Source organism: Cetorhinus maximus, chromosome 15, assembly GCF_964194155.1.
Source record: "Cetorhinus maximus chromosome 15, sCetMax3.hap1.1, whole genome shotgun sequence".
Classification (NCBI taxonomy): Eukaryota; Metazoa; Chordata; class Chondrichthyes; order Lamniformes; family Cetorhinidae; genus Cetorhinus; species Cetorhinus maximus.
The window spans coordinates 108,106,116-108,123,023 of record NC_135893.1 but is presented as its reverse complement, the minus strand read 5'-3'; the positions used below and the strand labels follow the sequence as shown (position 1 = coordinate 108,123,023).

The window sequence follows — 16,908 nt, the reverse complement described above, 5'->3', positions numbered from 1 at the left end:
ATCATTACCACTCCCTTTGTCTTGTGTCCGTGACATCTTTGTCATTTTATCTCTCTTGAGCTCCAACCTATCCCTGACCTATTTTGTGCCACCTGCTCCAGCAGCAATCCCCCTCCACTGAGTTTTCAACAGCATAAAACCCATCACTTTTCTAACTTTCTTCAGCTGTGAAGAAGAGTCATATGAACTCAAAATGTCAATCCTGTTTCTCTCTCCACAGGTGTTGCCAGACTTGCTGAATTTTTTCAGCATTTTCTGTTTTTATTTCAGATTTCTGGCAGTATTTTTCTTTTATTTTACTGGGAGTGGGTTGCAAGCAATGCCGTTACTCTTGCCGATGTTCAATGGAGATCAGGAAACATATAATGCAGAGTACATTAACACATGTGGCCAGGAAATGATGGCTGATTAATAATTAACATTTAGCAGCAAATGATATATTGCCTTGCAGGAATTGTACATTTTCTAAAAGGAGGCATTCAGCCCTTGGCTTTAATCAAACTTGTTTCCACTCCCAAACATATGGGAGGTTCATTTTGACTTTTGACCTCAATGAAAAAGAATGTTAAGAGAGATGTTAGTTCATTGTCACCTTAATTTGCTCAATAATACAAAATTACACACACAAATTGAAGGAAAAAACAAAGGAAGTCATCTCTACTGTACATTTTTTGTGATAAGCAAAATAATTTATGAGCTTGAATATGAATTTGAGTTGGAAACTTTTTGCTCATTTGGAAAAGTAAACTGGCAATGAAGTAATGGTACAGGAAAACAGAGGAAATATCTGCACAATGTGCATTGTTGCTGTCAGATGTCTTACTTAGATTACAGTGAAATGGAAACAGTTGCATAAGCACTCAAGGTTTAGAAACACGACAAAACCACTATAAATACTCTGTAGTCATTAAATACAATGCTCAGTGGGTGTGAATCTGAAAAATTGTCACTTTTGTTGGTTAGTCATTTTAAAATTTGATTCCATTGGAAGTTTAATTGTAAAGATTAACAATTAAACAGTTTTGCTTGAGCATACAAAGCTTATTAGAAATGTTAATGTGTGGACAGCAGTTCAAGTACTCAAGTGTGAGTGTCAAATAATAGTATTTAAGCGCACTCAAAATGTCAGTCACTTCAATTTATTTGCATTATTAAATTTCACCAGCTCTAATTCAGGCCAGTGGTGGAACGTGAGTAGGTATGGTTGCAAACCTGCTTAACTGGAAGCAAGGATAGAAATAAAACTACTTAACCTCTCTCATTGTGCTTAAATTGTACTTCCTATTGGTAGGAATTGAGTGGAAGGCAAGCTCCAAGTCCCAGCACACAGTGAGAGGTCAGGATTGTGGATTAGGGTAAAATGTGAATGCCGATTGAAGTATCCATCAGCTCTGGAATGGAGAGTTGGGAGGTGAGCTGTTGATCTAAATTTGCTGGGCTATAAGCAGGGAATGGACAAAAAGGTATGAGGTTTATTTTACCCATTGTATTTGATAGGTCAACACTGAATCAAAGTAGAACCAGAGAGCTAGAATATGAGCCTAGAAATGGAAACCGATACTTGTACCTCAAGATGAAGGTATGAAATTACCATGTTTACATGCACAAAACTAATTTTTAAAAGAAGATAAAATTGAAACAAGTGTTGGAGACAAGTAACAGCAAGGAAGCCCTGATTTGCTGTACCATAGTTAGAATTTTAATCTGAGATTCAGCAGTCTGTTGATTTTTGACACAAAGGAGATGTTGAGCATGGGCACAGCACTCTTGTTATGGGAAGTTGACTTGCATCACTCACATACACTTGTAACCAGATGTTATATTACAATAGTGGAAGCATGTCATTGTCCCCCCCTGGTAGTGGAACTGAGAAAATTTATGAAAACAAGATGAGAAAAATCCAATCATAATATCAACTAAAATATTGGTCTTAACAATGAAAGTTGCCTAAAAATATTAAACTGATAAAAGGCACTAACCTCAAAGCATTTCTCAATTTTAGCTTGTTTGAGGGTTTCAAACAGGCCTGGGAGAAGTACAGGAAATATGTAGTGTTCCAAATACTGTCTTGGAGAACCTTGACAAATTATGAGTAGAAAGAAAACAAAAATCACAAAAAGGAATCTGATATTCTTGATAACATAATACATTTCTTGTTTCAAAAGTGGCTACATTTAGATTGTAACTGAATGTTTTAGTGGGCACTTTTTGATGAAAGGATCACAGAAATAGCAGTTGGTGCATTGGCTTCAGGCATTGTAAAAATCACGAGGTCACTGGAGCTAAACCAAGGGAAACTAGTTTGCCTTATAGCACAAAAACTGCAGCCAATACTTCATACCAGTCCAGTTTTAAGCACTACTAAAAACAGGAATCTTTGGTGGTAACACACTGTTACTAGCCCCAGCCAGTTAATAAAGCTGTGGAAGGTGGCGGGGCAAGGAGGAAAGGTGGGTTTGGAGAAAGAGAAACCAAAGAATCTTTTTCCCTCATCACAATGCTGCAACTGCTGCAAGAAGGCGTGCATGAGGGAACATTGGGCGATGGGTTTGGTTCCATTATGGTGTCCTCAAACAATGTGCTTTCACTCACTGTCTGGACTCATACACTGGACTTCACAAATGAGGTATACGAGGCTTTTAACATCATACGTCATGAGGACGGGAGGGGAAATAACCAGGGAATATGAAACAGGAAATGTTTACTCATTTTGGACTTATTATAGCCTTATTGCACTCTTACACTATTGTGTTACAAAACCGTTTATTCTACTTTAGTTTTTGTGATCCATCCATTGTCACTGTGGGAAGACCGTGGGAAGTGCTGTGAACACAATAGAAAGCACAAGTATCAGCTTGGCTTTGTGGTAACATTCTCAATTCTGAGCCTGAAGTTTGTGGATTCAGGTCTCACTTCAGAAATTGAGTACATAATCTAGGCTGATAATTAAATGCAGTATTAAGGGAACAAAGCATTGTTGGAAGTGCCACAAACATAACCCAGATTCTATCTACAGAAAATGCTGGAAAAAACTCAGCAGGTCTGACAGCATCTGTGGAGGATTACAGAGTTAACGTTTCGAGTCCGTATGACCCTTCTTCAGAGCTCTGAAGCAGCTCTGAAGAAGGGTCGAATAGACTCGAAACGTTAACTCCGTTTCTCTCTCCACAGATGTTGTCAGACCTGCTGAGTTTTTCCAGCATTTTGTGTTTTTATTTCAGATTTCCAGCATCCGCAGTATTTTACTTTTACCAGATTCTATCTACCTGTGCATATGGAGGCAAAATATCCCATTGCAACACCAATACAGATTAATTGCTCATTCATTTTCTTGCTACTTGTGGAACTGCGCTGTGTGCAAATTGGCTGCCCTGTTTACTGAAATAACCATGACTAAAATTCAAAAGTAATTAATTGGCTGTGAAGCACTCTTAAATGTCCTAATGATGTAAAAGAAGCTACAATTATGGGCAATTTTTATCGACATTACAATTTTGCATGCCACACAATTTTCTTTTTCACTGAGTGCCAGCTTGTTTTGCATCACAGCCAAAAACCAGTCTCCTATCCACCTACCATAGACTAGTCTACTACCCACCTGCCAAAAACCAGTCTCCCACCCACCTACCATAGACTAGTCTACTACCCACCTGCCAAAAACCAGTCTCCCACCCACCTACCATAGACTAGTCTACTACTCACCTGCCAAAAACCAGTCTCCCACCCACCTACCACTGACTAGTCTACAACCCACCTGCCAAAAACCAGTCTCCCACCCACCTACCATAGACTAGTCTACTACCCACCTGCCAAAAACCAGTCTCCCACCCTCCAAAGACAAGTCTACCACCGACCCAACAAAAACCAGTCTACCACCCACTTGTGCTTTATTTTAATCCACTATACCGTCCAGCCATTTCCCAGCATTCAATCCAATCTTTGCCTCCATTTTGTGTACCTAATTTAAGACTAAACTCCAGTCTAAGTGCACTATTCAGGCAGTTAATAGGGCATTTTCCCAACTGATCTAGAAAGTAGCCTTTAGGCAATTTACAAGGCACCGTTCCTACATCATGATCTGTGATTTTGGTCCTACTACAATGTTGGGAAGATTTTCATACAATATTCTACCAACAAAATGGGCTCTGATCCAATATAGCAGAATACTTTCTGATTGGCTATAAATATTAAAAGTACTGTTATGATACCAGATGATGTTTCCACTGGACAAGCCTGATCCTAGAGTGGAACCCAGCTTGATAGATCCTAACTTTAATTGTTTGTTTAGATATGTGGAGAGTGGCCATTGAACAGAGTCACCAGAGTCAGCTAATGAACTTTTAACAAAAGCATAAAACATTTATTAAACAACTAAACAATAATCCTTCACCCACACCTATACCTTTACAGGTATATACAGATTTGTAAGGGCAACACAAGTTACAAAAGCTATGTCATACTCTAATGTTCACATTAAGTACACAGTCCATGTAAACCAATAGACGACCTATGGTCAGACACACCACACTCTGAAACCAAGTGACAGATGTTGCCCCAGACAAATACTATGGATCTTTTCTCAACTCCCCGCCAGACGCTTGTTTACACGGTGAGCAAACCAGTCTCACTGAACTCCATCTTTCACACGAGGGTTTCCAATCGCCACTTTCCAAGAACTCACCTTGGAATCTTCTCCCAAACCGATGTTTTCTTCAGACGCCTTCCGTAGGGGTTCACCTCCAGCGTTTCGAATTCTCCTTCTGATGTTCCTTTTCCCTTGGTCGCCACATGCATTCAAGCTTTCTTCCATGCACTCTCTCTCACCGGCTCAGCTGTCAGCAGTACACCACTGCTTCATATACCCATAGCTAAAAGTTACAGACCTTCAATTGTCTCTTTGGGCCTTCTGATTTTACCCAAGCCTTAATCTCTTTAAGCTTGAAGCTTGGAGACTTTCTCTCTACTCCTTACTTTTACTTCCACAGAACAGGACCTTTTCCAGGTTCCTGTCCTTCTTTTGACTAGAAGGACTTTCTCCTGTTCCACTTCCCAGGATTTTGGGGACTTTATTCTTCAGCTTGGGACTTGCTGTCCCCTTTGCTCCAGTCTCTCCCTGGCAGCTACCTTCAATCAGCTTTAGCTTGGGACTAGTTGTCTGCCACTTCTAGGTTGCGTCTGCCTGTCAGCTATCTTCAAAACTGAACTCAAAATTGCTGTTTCTAGTTTCTTGTGTGTATGTGTCTGTGGGAGGGAACTACCTCTCTGGACCCCTGTTGCTAGACAACAGCCCAGTTTTTCTGCTCTTGTGTTTGCTTAATTTCTCTTACAGTCGTAAGCTCTGATTAGAAATGCAGGCACTTTTTAAAGTGAAACTAAAACTTAACTTCACCTTTTCTTAAAACACAGATACAGAAATATAAATCAACTTAAACATTAAAGCTAAAACTCATTCCTAAGATGCACAAATACCAATATAACTTCCTTAAATTATCTCTATTTCCTAACAGTACTCTAAAATACTAATGTATTACTTGTGATTACAAAAAGCTTCATTGACCCACTAACACTGCCCACCCCTCATCCCCCTTATCTTCTCTTTATCTCCTTCATTCCTGAAAGCAATGACTTAAAACGGAATACAGCAACAAATGTGCATCTTTACATATATGCTAATATATAAGCCTAGCTGGTGGGCATTAGCAGACTGTTCAATAAAGAGTAATCAAATGTGTTGTCCACAAATGCTTGATTTTAAACAGAACAAGCTTTTAATATTAATGGATAGGAAAAGGGTTTCAAGGTGTGTGCTCTCTCCGGAGAAAAGTTTGGAAGAATGGTCATATGTGGACAATTGTTGAGAAATCCCAGATGCAAAATGGGAAGGGAGGCAGCATTTGGGTAGAATCTGTTCTTTGAATTAAACTGGACATAGGGCAATTGGTATGCCTATTCTGTCCGATTATGGGTAAAAGTTACAAATAGTTTCTCCTTTGGGAGATGCGTCGACAGGTAAATTTAATCATGTTTTGGGAAACTTGTCATTTCCTTACCGTTTATTTTGTTTAGAATCTTATTTTAGACATCAGAATTGAAAAAAACTTATGAAAATGTTTTCGAAAAGTACTCAGTGACTTAAACAGTTCATCAACAAACAATAACGGTGGAATCTTTACATATGGGGCAGGATTTTGATTGGGACCCCAAAGTCGGGGTGAAATTGGGTGTCAGGGCCACGCTCTGTGTGGGAAACAGTCACCTGGCAGTGACTTCCCCCCGAATCAGTCAATTCATGGCTAGATGTGGTTGGGGTGGGGAGGGGGCTCACTGTCCAACTGAGTAAGGGTGGTGGCCAGTCTCTTAAACCTGGAGGTCCAATAGGAGACCCTCCAACACAGAAGGAGCAACAAGCTGCAGTTCAGCTAAGAGATAGAGAGGGCATGTGCACCCAGTCTGCAACTTTTATAAGTTTTAAACTTTAAAAAGATGGAATCAGCAGCTGGGCCACTATTGTGGAGGGGAGCCCCTTACGCAGGGGGGCCCTCAAGACCTGTGTGAAGCACTGGCCCTCTGGTCTGCTGCCAGGAGGTCACCTCCAGACAGATGGCCTAGGTTCCAATGCCTTGGGGGCACACAGGCTTGAAAATTCTTGCCAATGGTTAACCTTTCCAAAATCTTGGCATGGTTAGATGGTATTTTCCCATTAATAATAATACTTACATGGGAGCTTTCACTGTGAATGTTGACATAATGCTACAGAGAGTAACACAATGAACAAAAACCACGCGACAAATGGAAGATTTTTAAATATACGGAAAAGATAGATGCAGTGATCCAAATTTCAAAAAATAGTATCACAAATTCGTAAGGGTAAACAGTCTGGATGAAACAGGGAAGCCAATATTAGCTGAAGCATTCTCCCCAAAATCTTCAAAAAAACAATTCTAAACAGTTCAGAGGGAAATAAATCAAAGCAAAATGTGTTACCCATTTGGATAACTACCAAAGTATAAACAAAGTACTAAATGTTGCTCATCCATTCTTCCCATTAAGTGTAATGATTGTAGCTCAAAAATATTTATCATGCACTACACCCAAGAGGGCTTTTTGAAGGTTAGGTCAAAAAGGAAATCAGTATAATCTCAGAATAAGAACTTATTTGAAATAACTACACAAGAGGCTCATATCATTTAAATTACACTATAAATAATTTGAACTAGTTTGTTTTATTACAATTTCCCTTCGATTAAAGAACTATTAAAGTTGGAAACAGTATACAAACACAGATATAAGTATTTTACTACTTGTTTTACTTACATGTTTTTTGATCAGGTGGTGGAACAGGTGGAGGTGGTGGTGGACTTGCAGGAGGAGGAGGTTTCTGAACAACTGCATAGCCTAAAAATGCTGGATGCGAGTATTCAGCGTTGAAGTTTTCTAACACTGATGTATCCACTGAAACCTGGAGGTTAAAAACATTGAAGTTTCTTATCAGCTTGCCACTCATTTTTACTTCATGAAACACAAAGGAGGGGAATGAAAAGAGACAAGGGGGACATACATACACAATAGGGGACATGAGAGAGTATGCATCTGCAAGGGATAAAGCAAGTACATGAGAGAAAGAGAAAAACAGAGAGAGATAGAGAGAGGGATAAATTGTTTATAGAGAAGGCAAACATAATATTTAGCTTCATAAATAAAGACAACAGGCAGAATTGTCCCAGATTTGCACAAAGTGCAGTAGTGGACGGGAAATAGGACGTGTTACCCACCGGTTGCATTGGCCAGCGTGTCCCACTTCATTAGTAATTAATTCCTGGGAAACATGCCGGGCCGCTGGCAGGGCAGCCTCTGATTTGCCCGCCCCCGCCCCCCCATCACCTCAGGCCTTCAGTAAACCAGGTGCCATATTTAAAGGGTGCCCCTCCACAGAGACAGCACTCTTCAAAGCATAGGAAGCTGCTGGAATCTGGTGGCTGCCAAAGGGAGGAAACATGCTGCCCCCAAATTTAGCGACGCCTCCCTCTAGCACCTGGAAGAATAGGGATAACACCACTAACTCTCACACACACTCTCACATCTCCATCAGGCTCATCCTCTGGAGCTCACGTCCTCATCCCATCCATGGCTCCACTCACCACACAGACATTCCACGCAGTGCCATGTGTCCTGCTCACACTCTCTCCACCTGTTTTCATGCAGGAGAAGCTGGCTCACAACAGCAGGGAGAAGTCCCTGACTGCGGGTGGAGTGGCCCACATTAGGCCCTTCACTCACTTTGAGGAGCCTGCCATGATGCTGACTGGTGAGGACATGGACTGTGCCTGTGGCGACAGTGAGGTCAGCGGCGAACACCCACATAAGGATCCTGTACCACATCATCCCTCTCTCAACACTCTCGCTCCTGCTTTTGACTCTGCTGCCACGCACTAATCATTTCAACATTGGATCGCAGGGAGCTCTGCCAAGCAACTGACCCCTCAGCCAGCCAGTCCCTCAGCTCCATCCAGGTCCTCATCTCCAGCCAAGAGCTCACCTCCTCCATTGCAGAGCTGGAAATAAGCAGCTGGAAGAGTGCTCACAGCGCTTACCCACACCCTCCACCAGCGCAGAGACACATACCTCTGTGGCACCTAGATATAGAGCAGGCTCAGGTTCACAATCTGGTGGTCACTGCACGGGCAGGTGTCCACAGCAAGAGGAGGCACGTTCAATTGAGCTCTCCGGCACTCGGAGGACTGCTGGGGTAGAGGCATCAGTGAGGTACCAGTCAGATGACGAACCTCTGGATTCGGCCTTCCAACGCATCATAGAGGGTCAGCAGAAGGCAGGGGAACATCACTCAGAGCTTTTGGAAGCCCTCAACAGAGTGGTACTTGAGTCAGTGGAGCGTGTCCGCCTGCTCTCTGATTAAGTGGTGCCCACATTTGCACGCATTGAGGTCTCCATGGGGAGCATGGCAGGTGCCATGGAGATCCTGATCCAACAGAACGCTGAGATGCACGCAGACCTGCACTCCATCGTGATAGTCTTGGATGATTTCCTGCAGAAACAACACAAGAGGGAAACGGGGCACCTCGATGTCCCTTCAGGTGGCCTTTCCCCTCAAAGAGTCAGGCCGGGGCCCTCAGGCACTCACAGGAAGGAGGAGCGGCAGCTGGACACCCCTGGGTCATCCACTCAGGAATCTCAGAAGCTGTCCTCTCCCTCCGAGTCCCCTTTGCCTGTGACCCCCTCAACTTTGTCCTCTGTCACTGCAGAGGGAGCAGCTGGCCCACAGGAGGACAGCCAGAGCAAGCCGGGGCCCTCAAGGCCTCAGCTTTCCAGGGGACCCACGCCGGACTCACGCAACAGAGTCAACCATTGCATAGGCTGTCTTCACCCCTGCTGAGGGTGTCAGGACAGCACAAACATACGAATTAGGAGCAGTGCTAGGCCACTCGGCCCCTCGAGCCTGCTCCGCCATTCAATAAGATCATGGCTGATCTGAATGTAACGTCAACCCCACATTTCTGCCCACCCCCGATAACCTTTAACAAGGGGGTGAGTCAAGAATCTATCTAGCTCTGCCTTAAAAATATTCAAAGACTCTGCTTCCACCGCCTTTTGAGAAAGAGAGTTCCAAAGACTCACAACTCTCAGAGAGAAAAAATTCCTCCTCACCTCTGTCTTAAAATAAGCGACCTTATTTTTAAACAGTGACCCCTAGTTCTAGATTCTCCCACAAGAGGAAACATCCTCTCCACATCTACCCTGTCAAGGAGTTCGAATTCGAGTTTTAAGAAAAGCTAGCTGGTAATATAAAGACGGATAGTAAGTTTCTACGGATATTTAAATAAGAAAAGAGTTAACAAAGTGAGTGTTGGTTCTATAGAGAGTGCATCTGGGGAATTGATAATGGAAAGTAGAGAGATAGTGGATGAATTAAAAAGCTATTTTGCTTCGGTCTTCACTATAGAGGCCACAAGTAACATCTCGGAAATATCTGTAAACCAGGAAATGGAAGGGAGGGAGGAACTCGGGAAAATTACAATCACCAGGGAAGAGGTATTGAGCAAATTGTTGGGACTGTGGGCTGATCAATCCCCAGATCCGAATGGACTTCACCCTAAGATCTTGAAAGAAGTGGCTAGTGAGATAGTTGATGCACTGGTTTTAATTTTCCAAAACTCCCTAGATTTGGGGAAGGTTCCATTAGATTGGAAAATAGCAAATATAACTCCTTTATTCAAAAAGGGAAGGAGACAAGAGCAAGAAACTATAGGCCAGTTAGTCTAACATCTGTCACAGGGAAATGTTAGAAGCTAATATTAAAGATGTTATTGCAAGGCAATTAGAAAAATTCAAGGCAATCAGGCAGAGTCAAATGGTTTTGTAAAAGGGGTATCATGTTTAACCAATTTGTTGGAGTTCTTTGAAGGAGTCGCATGTCCTGTGGATAAAGAGGAACCACCGGTAGATGTGTTGTACTTAGATTTCCAGAAGGCATTTGATAAAGTGCCACATCAAAGGTTATTGCAGAAAATAAAAGCTCATCGTGTCAGGGGTAACATGTTGACATGGATAGAAGATTCGCTAGTTAACAGAAGCAGAGAGTTGGCATAAATAGGTCTTTTTCTGGTCGGCAGGATGTGACCAGTGGTGTGCTACAAGGATCAGTGCTGGGTCCTCAGCTTTTTACAAATTAGGTAAATAATTTGGATGAAGGGGCCGAAGGAATGGTCACAAAATTTGCAGATGGCACAAAGATAGGTATGAAAGTAAGTTGTGAAGAGGATGTAAGGAGGCTACAAAGTGACATAGATAGGTTAGGTGAGTGGGCAAAGATCTAGCAAATGGAGTATAATGTGGGCAAATGTGAAATCGTTCATTTTGGCAGGAAGAATAAAAAAGAAGCTTATTATCTAAATGGTGAGAGATTGAGGAGCTCTGAGATTCAGAGGGATCTGGGTGCCCTAGTGCATGAATCACAAAAGGTAAGCATGCTGATACAGCAGGTAATTAGGAAAGCTAATAGAATGTTATCATTTACTGTGTGGGGAATGGATTACAAAAGTAGGGAGGTTATTCCTCAGTTGTACACAGCATTGGTGAGACCACATCTGGGGTATTGTGTACAGTGCTGGTCTCCTTATTCAAAGAAAGATGTAAATGCATTAGAAGTAGTTCAGACAAGGTTTACTAGATTAAAACCAGGAATTGGCAAGTTGTCTTATGAGGAAAGGCTAGACAGGGTAAGCTTGTATCGGCTGGAATTTAGAAGAGTAAGAGTAATTCCTTCCCTTACGCCTTCCTCCCCCCTTACACCAACCTCCCCAGTTGCCGGATTCTGCCCCGTTGCACCCTCCTCCCCCGTACCTCCTCCCACGAACTCCCAACCTCATCTCCCCAACACCTTTGATTCCCCCCCTCCAATCTCAAACTTCCTGATACCTTTGTTCCCCCACGGCCAACCTCACTCCCCTGGTACACCTTCCTCTGCCAATCAAACTTAGACCTTCCTCTCGCGCCAGCCCTCCCCAGTACACCTGTTCTCCCACTCACAGCTGAACCTTTCTCTCCCTCCCCTCGGCAATCATCCACAGCAGCCCATGGCCAAGACCGTGATGTCCTGAAGCAGACTCCAGACATCAATGGAGACCCCCCACGCCTTCTGTGAGCTGCTTCATGGCAGAGCCATGTCCATCAGAATCCACCCATGTGTTCCTCCAGGGTCCAGTTGCTGTAGGGCTCTAGCATCTTCTGCTCCTTGGATTTGATCAAGGCCCTACTGGTAAGTACTGACTTCTGCACATCACACTTGTCAAGATGAGTTCTGGGCCGGCATGTTTTCCTGCCGACGAGGGTAGTAAATTTGACATGAGGGGATCATTCCAGTGAGCAGGGCTTATAATTAGATGCAAATGTATTAAAATGGCATTCCTGACGTGTGGCGCTGGGAAAGACGCCCCCCTACCCCCCCACCCATCGACAGGTGGAGTGGACGATCGCAAACTGGCATCACGACGGCGTGAAGCCGATTTTTGGCCTTCTAGCCATATTGTCCACTCGCACCCGCCATGACGCCCAATGCTAATAGGGATGGAAAATTCCAGCTGTAAAGTATAAAAAAAGGTAAGCTATCCTAAACCTTTAGAAAATCACTGGTTAGGCCTCAGTAGATGTATTGTGTCCACTTCTGGGCACCAGATTTTAGGAAAGATGTCAAGGCCTCAGAGAGGATTCAGAGGAGATCTATCAGAAAAGTACGCAGGGTGGGGAACTTCAGCTATGTCAAGAGACTAGTGAAGCTGTGACTGTTCTTCTTAGAACAGAGAAAGTTAAAGAGAGATTTTGAAATGCCCTCATTATACCTCTACTTCCTCTTTAAGATTCTCTTTAAAACCTTCGGCTGGAATTTTCCAGCTGCCCCCACCCCCACCCTCCCTCCTCCCCCCATTGAAATCTCCCTTCATATTGGCGGGACCGGAAAAGCCCACCGGCTGAGGGGCTGGAAAATTCTGGCCTACCTTTTTGACTAAGCTTTTGGTCATTTATTCTAATATAACCTTATGTGCCTCAGTGTCAAGTTTTGCTCTATCACTCTTGTGAAACACCTTGGGACATTTATGGGAACAATGAGGAAAAGCTAAAATAAAGCATATAATTCTAAAAGGAGCGCAGAAACAGACAGACCTGGGGATTGATGTGTACAAATCAATGAGGGTGTCAGAGCAGGCCGAGAAAGTGGTTACAAAGGTATAAATTGAGGCATTGAGTACAAAAACAAGGAAATTATGATGAACCATTATAGAACACTGATTTGGCCTAAATTGGAGAACTATGTTCAATTCTAGGCACCGCATTTTAGGGAGGATGTGAAGATTTTAGAGTGCAGAAAGGTGCAGGAAAGACTTGAGAGAATAGTTCCAGGAATGAGGAACGTCAGTTACAAGGATAGACTGGAGAAGCTGGGCCTGTTTTCTTTAGAGAGGGTGGAGGTTGAGAGGAGATTTGATAGAGATGTTCAAATCATGAGGGGTCTGGACAGAGTAGATAGAAAAAACTGTTCCCATTGGTGGAGAGGTTGAGAACCAGAGAACACAGACTTATTGATCAGCAAAAGAACCAAGGTGAGATGAGAGAACATTTTTTTCTATGCGGAGAGTGATTAGGATCTAGAATCACTGCCTGACAAGGTTGCAGAGGAAGATTCAATTGTGGCTTAAGAACATAAGAAATTTGGCCCGTCAAGCCTGCTCAGCCATTCAATATGATCGTGGCTGATCTTGTGATTCAACTCCACCTTCCTGCCTGTTCCCCAGGTCCCTTGGTTCCCTGAGAGATCAAAAATCTGTCTATCCCAGTCTTAAATGTATTCAACAATGGCGCATCCACAACCCTCTGGGGTTGAGAATTCCAAAGATTCACAACTCTTTGAGTGGAGGAATATGTCCTCATCTCAGTCCTAAATTATTGGCCCCTTATTCTGAGACTGTGCCCCAATGCTTTCAACAGGGAGCTGGGTGAGCAGCTGAAGATAAATGAAAAATCGTAGAGCTATGGGCTGAATGTCCTCCTGTGCTGTAACCATTCTATGATTCAGTTGCCTGAAATAGTAGCTGCACTTAATATGGTTTAAGCAGCACCTTTGTCATTGATACCTATGGTATTGACAAATAGTTAACTCCATTTGCTCATTAAAGACAATGGTTGAATAAGGTAGGGATGGTGTAAGTACCGGGAACTATAGTATGATATAGTAAATATACAAATATTAAAATTTGCCCATAAGCAATCTCACAGAAGATCAAGTCATTTACTTTAAATTTAACAGAAGTATATTGTTCAAACAACAAATACTTAGGAGGTATAATCCCAGTGAATAACATTTATTTTGTCTTAATAGTTTCATTAATTTTAATCAAAGATTTAAACAATTCCTGCAATTTCACAAGCAGTGGAAGAAACCAATAAGAATAATTAAAATTACAAGAAGCTTGCTGTTAAATTTGGTTTTGATAAAGAAAGTTCCATTCCTGCTACATAACATTTATTGTAATTTTATTTTACATTTTGTTGTATCCTTTGTAATTTCTGCAAGCACTTTTGATGGCTACATAAACTAAATTGCAATTTACCATCTGATTGTACCAATAAATAAAGCATATATTTTAGAATTACCTTTGCTACCATATGACCATAAAAAACTGGGGAATGTTTGCTGGGATCATACTGAGATACTTCAGTCGACACAGATGCTGCATCCGGTCTTGAATCTTCTAAAAAATTAGAACTGATTGCTTCAAATTCTGTAAAAGCACAGAGAAGGGGTATTTCTTTAAAATCTTTTATTTAATGGAAGCTTTGAATTTATAAATACAAATAATTCTGAAACATATTCAAGAATTTAATAATTACTATATGAATTAGGTGTTCCAATTTCAGTCCATTGTAACACATAATTGTAAAATGTTAATTGCATTAATTATCATCATGTTCAGTGTTCAAAGTTGAAAATCTGAAACAAAAATAGAAAATGCAGAAAATTGATAACAGCTTTAAATAGAAAGGTTAGCATTTTAATGTAACATTTTGCTTGAAATTCTACCACCTAAAAAGGTCAAAAGCAGCGGATGCATTAGAACTCTCCAAGTCGTACAACATCTGACTGGAGTGGTTTAGGAAGGCTCATTATCACCTTCTCAATAGTAACTATGGATGGGCAAAAAATCCTGGCCTTGTGTCAGGGCTGCCCACATCCCAAGAATTAATTAAAAAACATACATTGACACTGATCTCCAAACTAAAACACTTTCTGGGCTGGATATTTTGATCCAGCAGGAATCCCACTAGATCAATGGCAAGGCCTCTTGAGGTCGGAATTCCTCCCCTCCCACCTTTGGCGTAGGGCGTCATTACAGACATAGCGGACAATATGGCGGGAAGGCCGAAAATCGATTTCACGTCGTGAAGCCAGTTTGCGATCATCCGCTCCACCCGTCAATGACGGACCGCATTTCCAGCCGCCGGACATCGGCTTCATCGTTTTAATTCATCTGCGTATAATTATAAGCCCTGTTCGCTGGAATTATCCCCCCTATACTGGATCATGCGGGCATGTCGGCATGTTTCACTATTATACATAAGTGATGTACACCTGGCAAGCTGCACTTCGAGGGACTTCGAGGCTTGTTCGCCACTTTGCTTCAGGCAGCACTCACAATCATCAGCGCCAGGCTTCGCAGGCAGCACCACATCACTGTTAGGGGGACTCACGGGCAGGTCTCTACCTACCAGACCAGCCGTAAGGCAGGGGTGACTTTTCAACGGCTGCAGGGCTAGGGCTTGCTTGGGTAAGGGGGAGAAGTGGCCTCAGGCAAGGGAAGAGGCTGCAAGGCGAGGGCTATACTGGGGAAGGGAGGGTATCCCAGGGTGTGTATGGGGCACATGTTGATCTGTGTGAGTGGCCTTAAGATGGTGAGGGCTGAGGAGGCAGCCTCCAGAGGAGATGAGGCCAGATGGAGATGTGAGGGTGTGTGTGAGAGAGAGAGTGGTGATGTCCCTTGAGCTGGCAGTGAGTGAGAAGCCAGTGAATGTGTGATGGGCTTGTGAGTGTGTGAGTTTAGAGTGATGAGATGGTTGCCTTACCCTGGTGGCACGGATGAAATTATTCATCCTCTTTCTGCATTGGGTGGCCATCCTCTCCTGTGCAGCATTGGCACTGACCACCACTGCCACCGCCTCCCAAACCGGAGTGATGAGGTTGCTGTGGCCAAAGCAGGGATAGAGGACATCATGGTGGGGCCTCCGAAAGACATTCCCAGATGGGTCACTGATCTCTTCTTGGCTTTCAGGGTCATGCCTTCACTGGAGCAGTCGTGGGCTGCAAGCATTGAGAACTGTGTGGGTGGCTGCAGTTTAGATATGGCGCCCAGAGTGAGCATACAGTGAGGTAAACGGCGTGGCGGGTGGTTCAGAGGCTGCACATCAGCGAGACAGTGTGTTTCCTGTGGCTGCATAATTAAAGAGGTGGGAAACAGACGATATGGCGTGAAAACCACCATTGTGGCTGGGGTAAAACGTCCTTTTTCCCGCCTGTGACTGCACTTTGTGCAAATCCACCCTGAGTGCCACATTAATAATGAATGCAGAAGACCCTGTGCATCGTCCTAGTTCACACTTATTTGCATATTGGTGCTGGGTATCTTGGTATTTGTACCACCATTGAGTCACTTGCCTCAGGTGGCATGAGAGAGAATGACCAGCTCCTATTACAGTGTAGTGTGGTTGGCAGCGTCAGAAGAAAAATAATACATTTGTTTAACTTCCTGCACAATCAATTGTGCTAGGAAATGTTCTCCTTTCAAATGAGGAGCTCTTTCATCAGTTGGGCTGATCATATAGCCAGAATGCCTCGAGTATGGGGTGCGCTCTCATGGCGGTCAAAGTGCTACAAGGATATTCTGAAGGCTTCCCTTATGGCTTTTGATATTGACTTCATGTTCTGGGAGAGGCTCACTCAGGATCATCGCACCTGGCGCAACAAAATAAAAAATGGTGCAGCCTCCTTCAAAAGCAAGCACATATCAGAAGCAGAGACAGAAACACAAGCAGAGGAAATCCTGAGCCAGCAACTCGTCCAAAACTCAATCATCAGCAGTATCCTGTACAATTAGCAACAGAATCTTCCGAGCACAGATCAACTTTAGCAGTCACCTACGTCCCCTCTGGAATCCGGGCAAACACCCCAGATGATGAATATGGTCACCTTTGCCTTGGAGGATGAACAAAAGGAGTTCCTCCTATTTGCTTCATCATACTGGACACCAAAAATGCAAAGTGTTCCTGACATGCAGCATTCCTTTAATTTACTGGCATTAAAACTATAGGACTCCCCAAAGATTCATAGACTACAATGTTTCAGGC

At 43.1% G+C, this 16,908-nt stretch overlaps 1 protein-coding gene across 2 annotated transcripts in view; it reads right to left on the bottom strand.

The window, feature by feature from the left end:
* The window catches only part of iqck (IQ motif containing K), a 111,960-nt gene extending 97,666 nt beyond the window's left edge, over window positions 1–14,294 (bottom strand). Inside the window, exons 1-3 of one of the 2 annotated variants that reach the window (XM_078559180.1) lie at window positions 14,164–14,294; window positions 7,315–7,459; window positions 1,980–2,077 (exon numbers count right to left, since the gene is read on the bottom strand). In XM_078559180.1, coding sequence (XP_078415306.1) covers window positions 1,980–2,077; window positions 7,315–7,392 — 176 coding nt within the window. In that variant the 5' untranslated portion in view covers window positions 7,393–7,459; window positions 14,164–14,294. The remainder of the gene's footprint in view (window positions 1–1,979; window positions 2,078–7,314; window positions 7,460–14,163) is intronic. The other variant, XM_078559179.1, reaches the window with a different exon arrangement.
* Window positions 14,295–16,908: the final 2,614 nt, after the last annotated feature.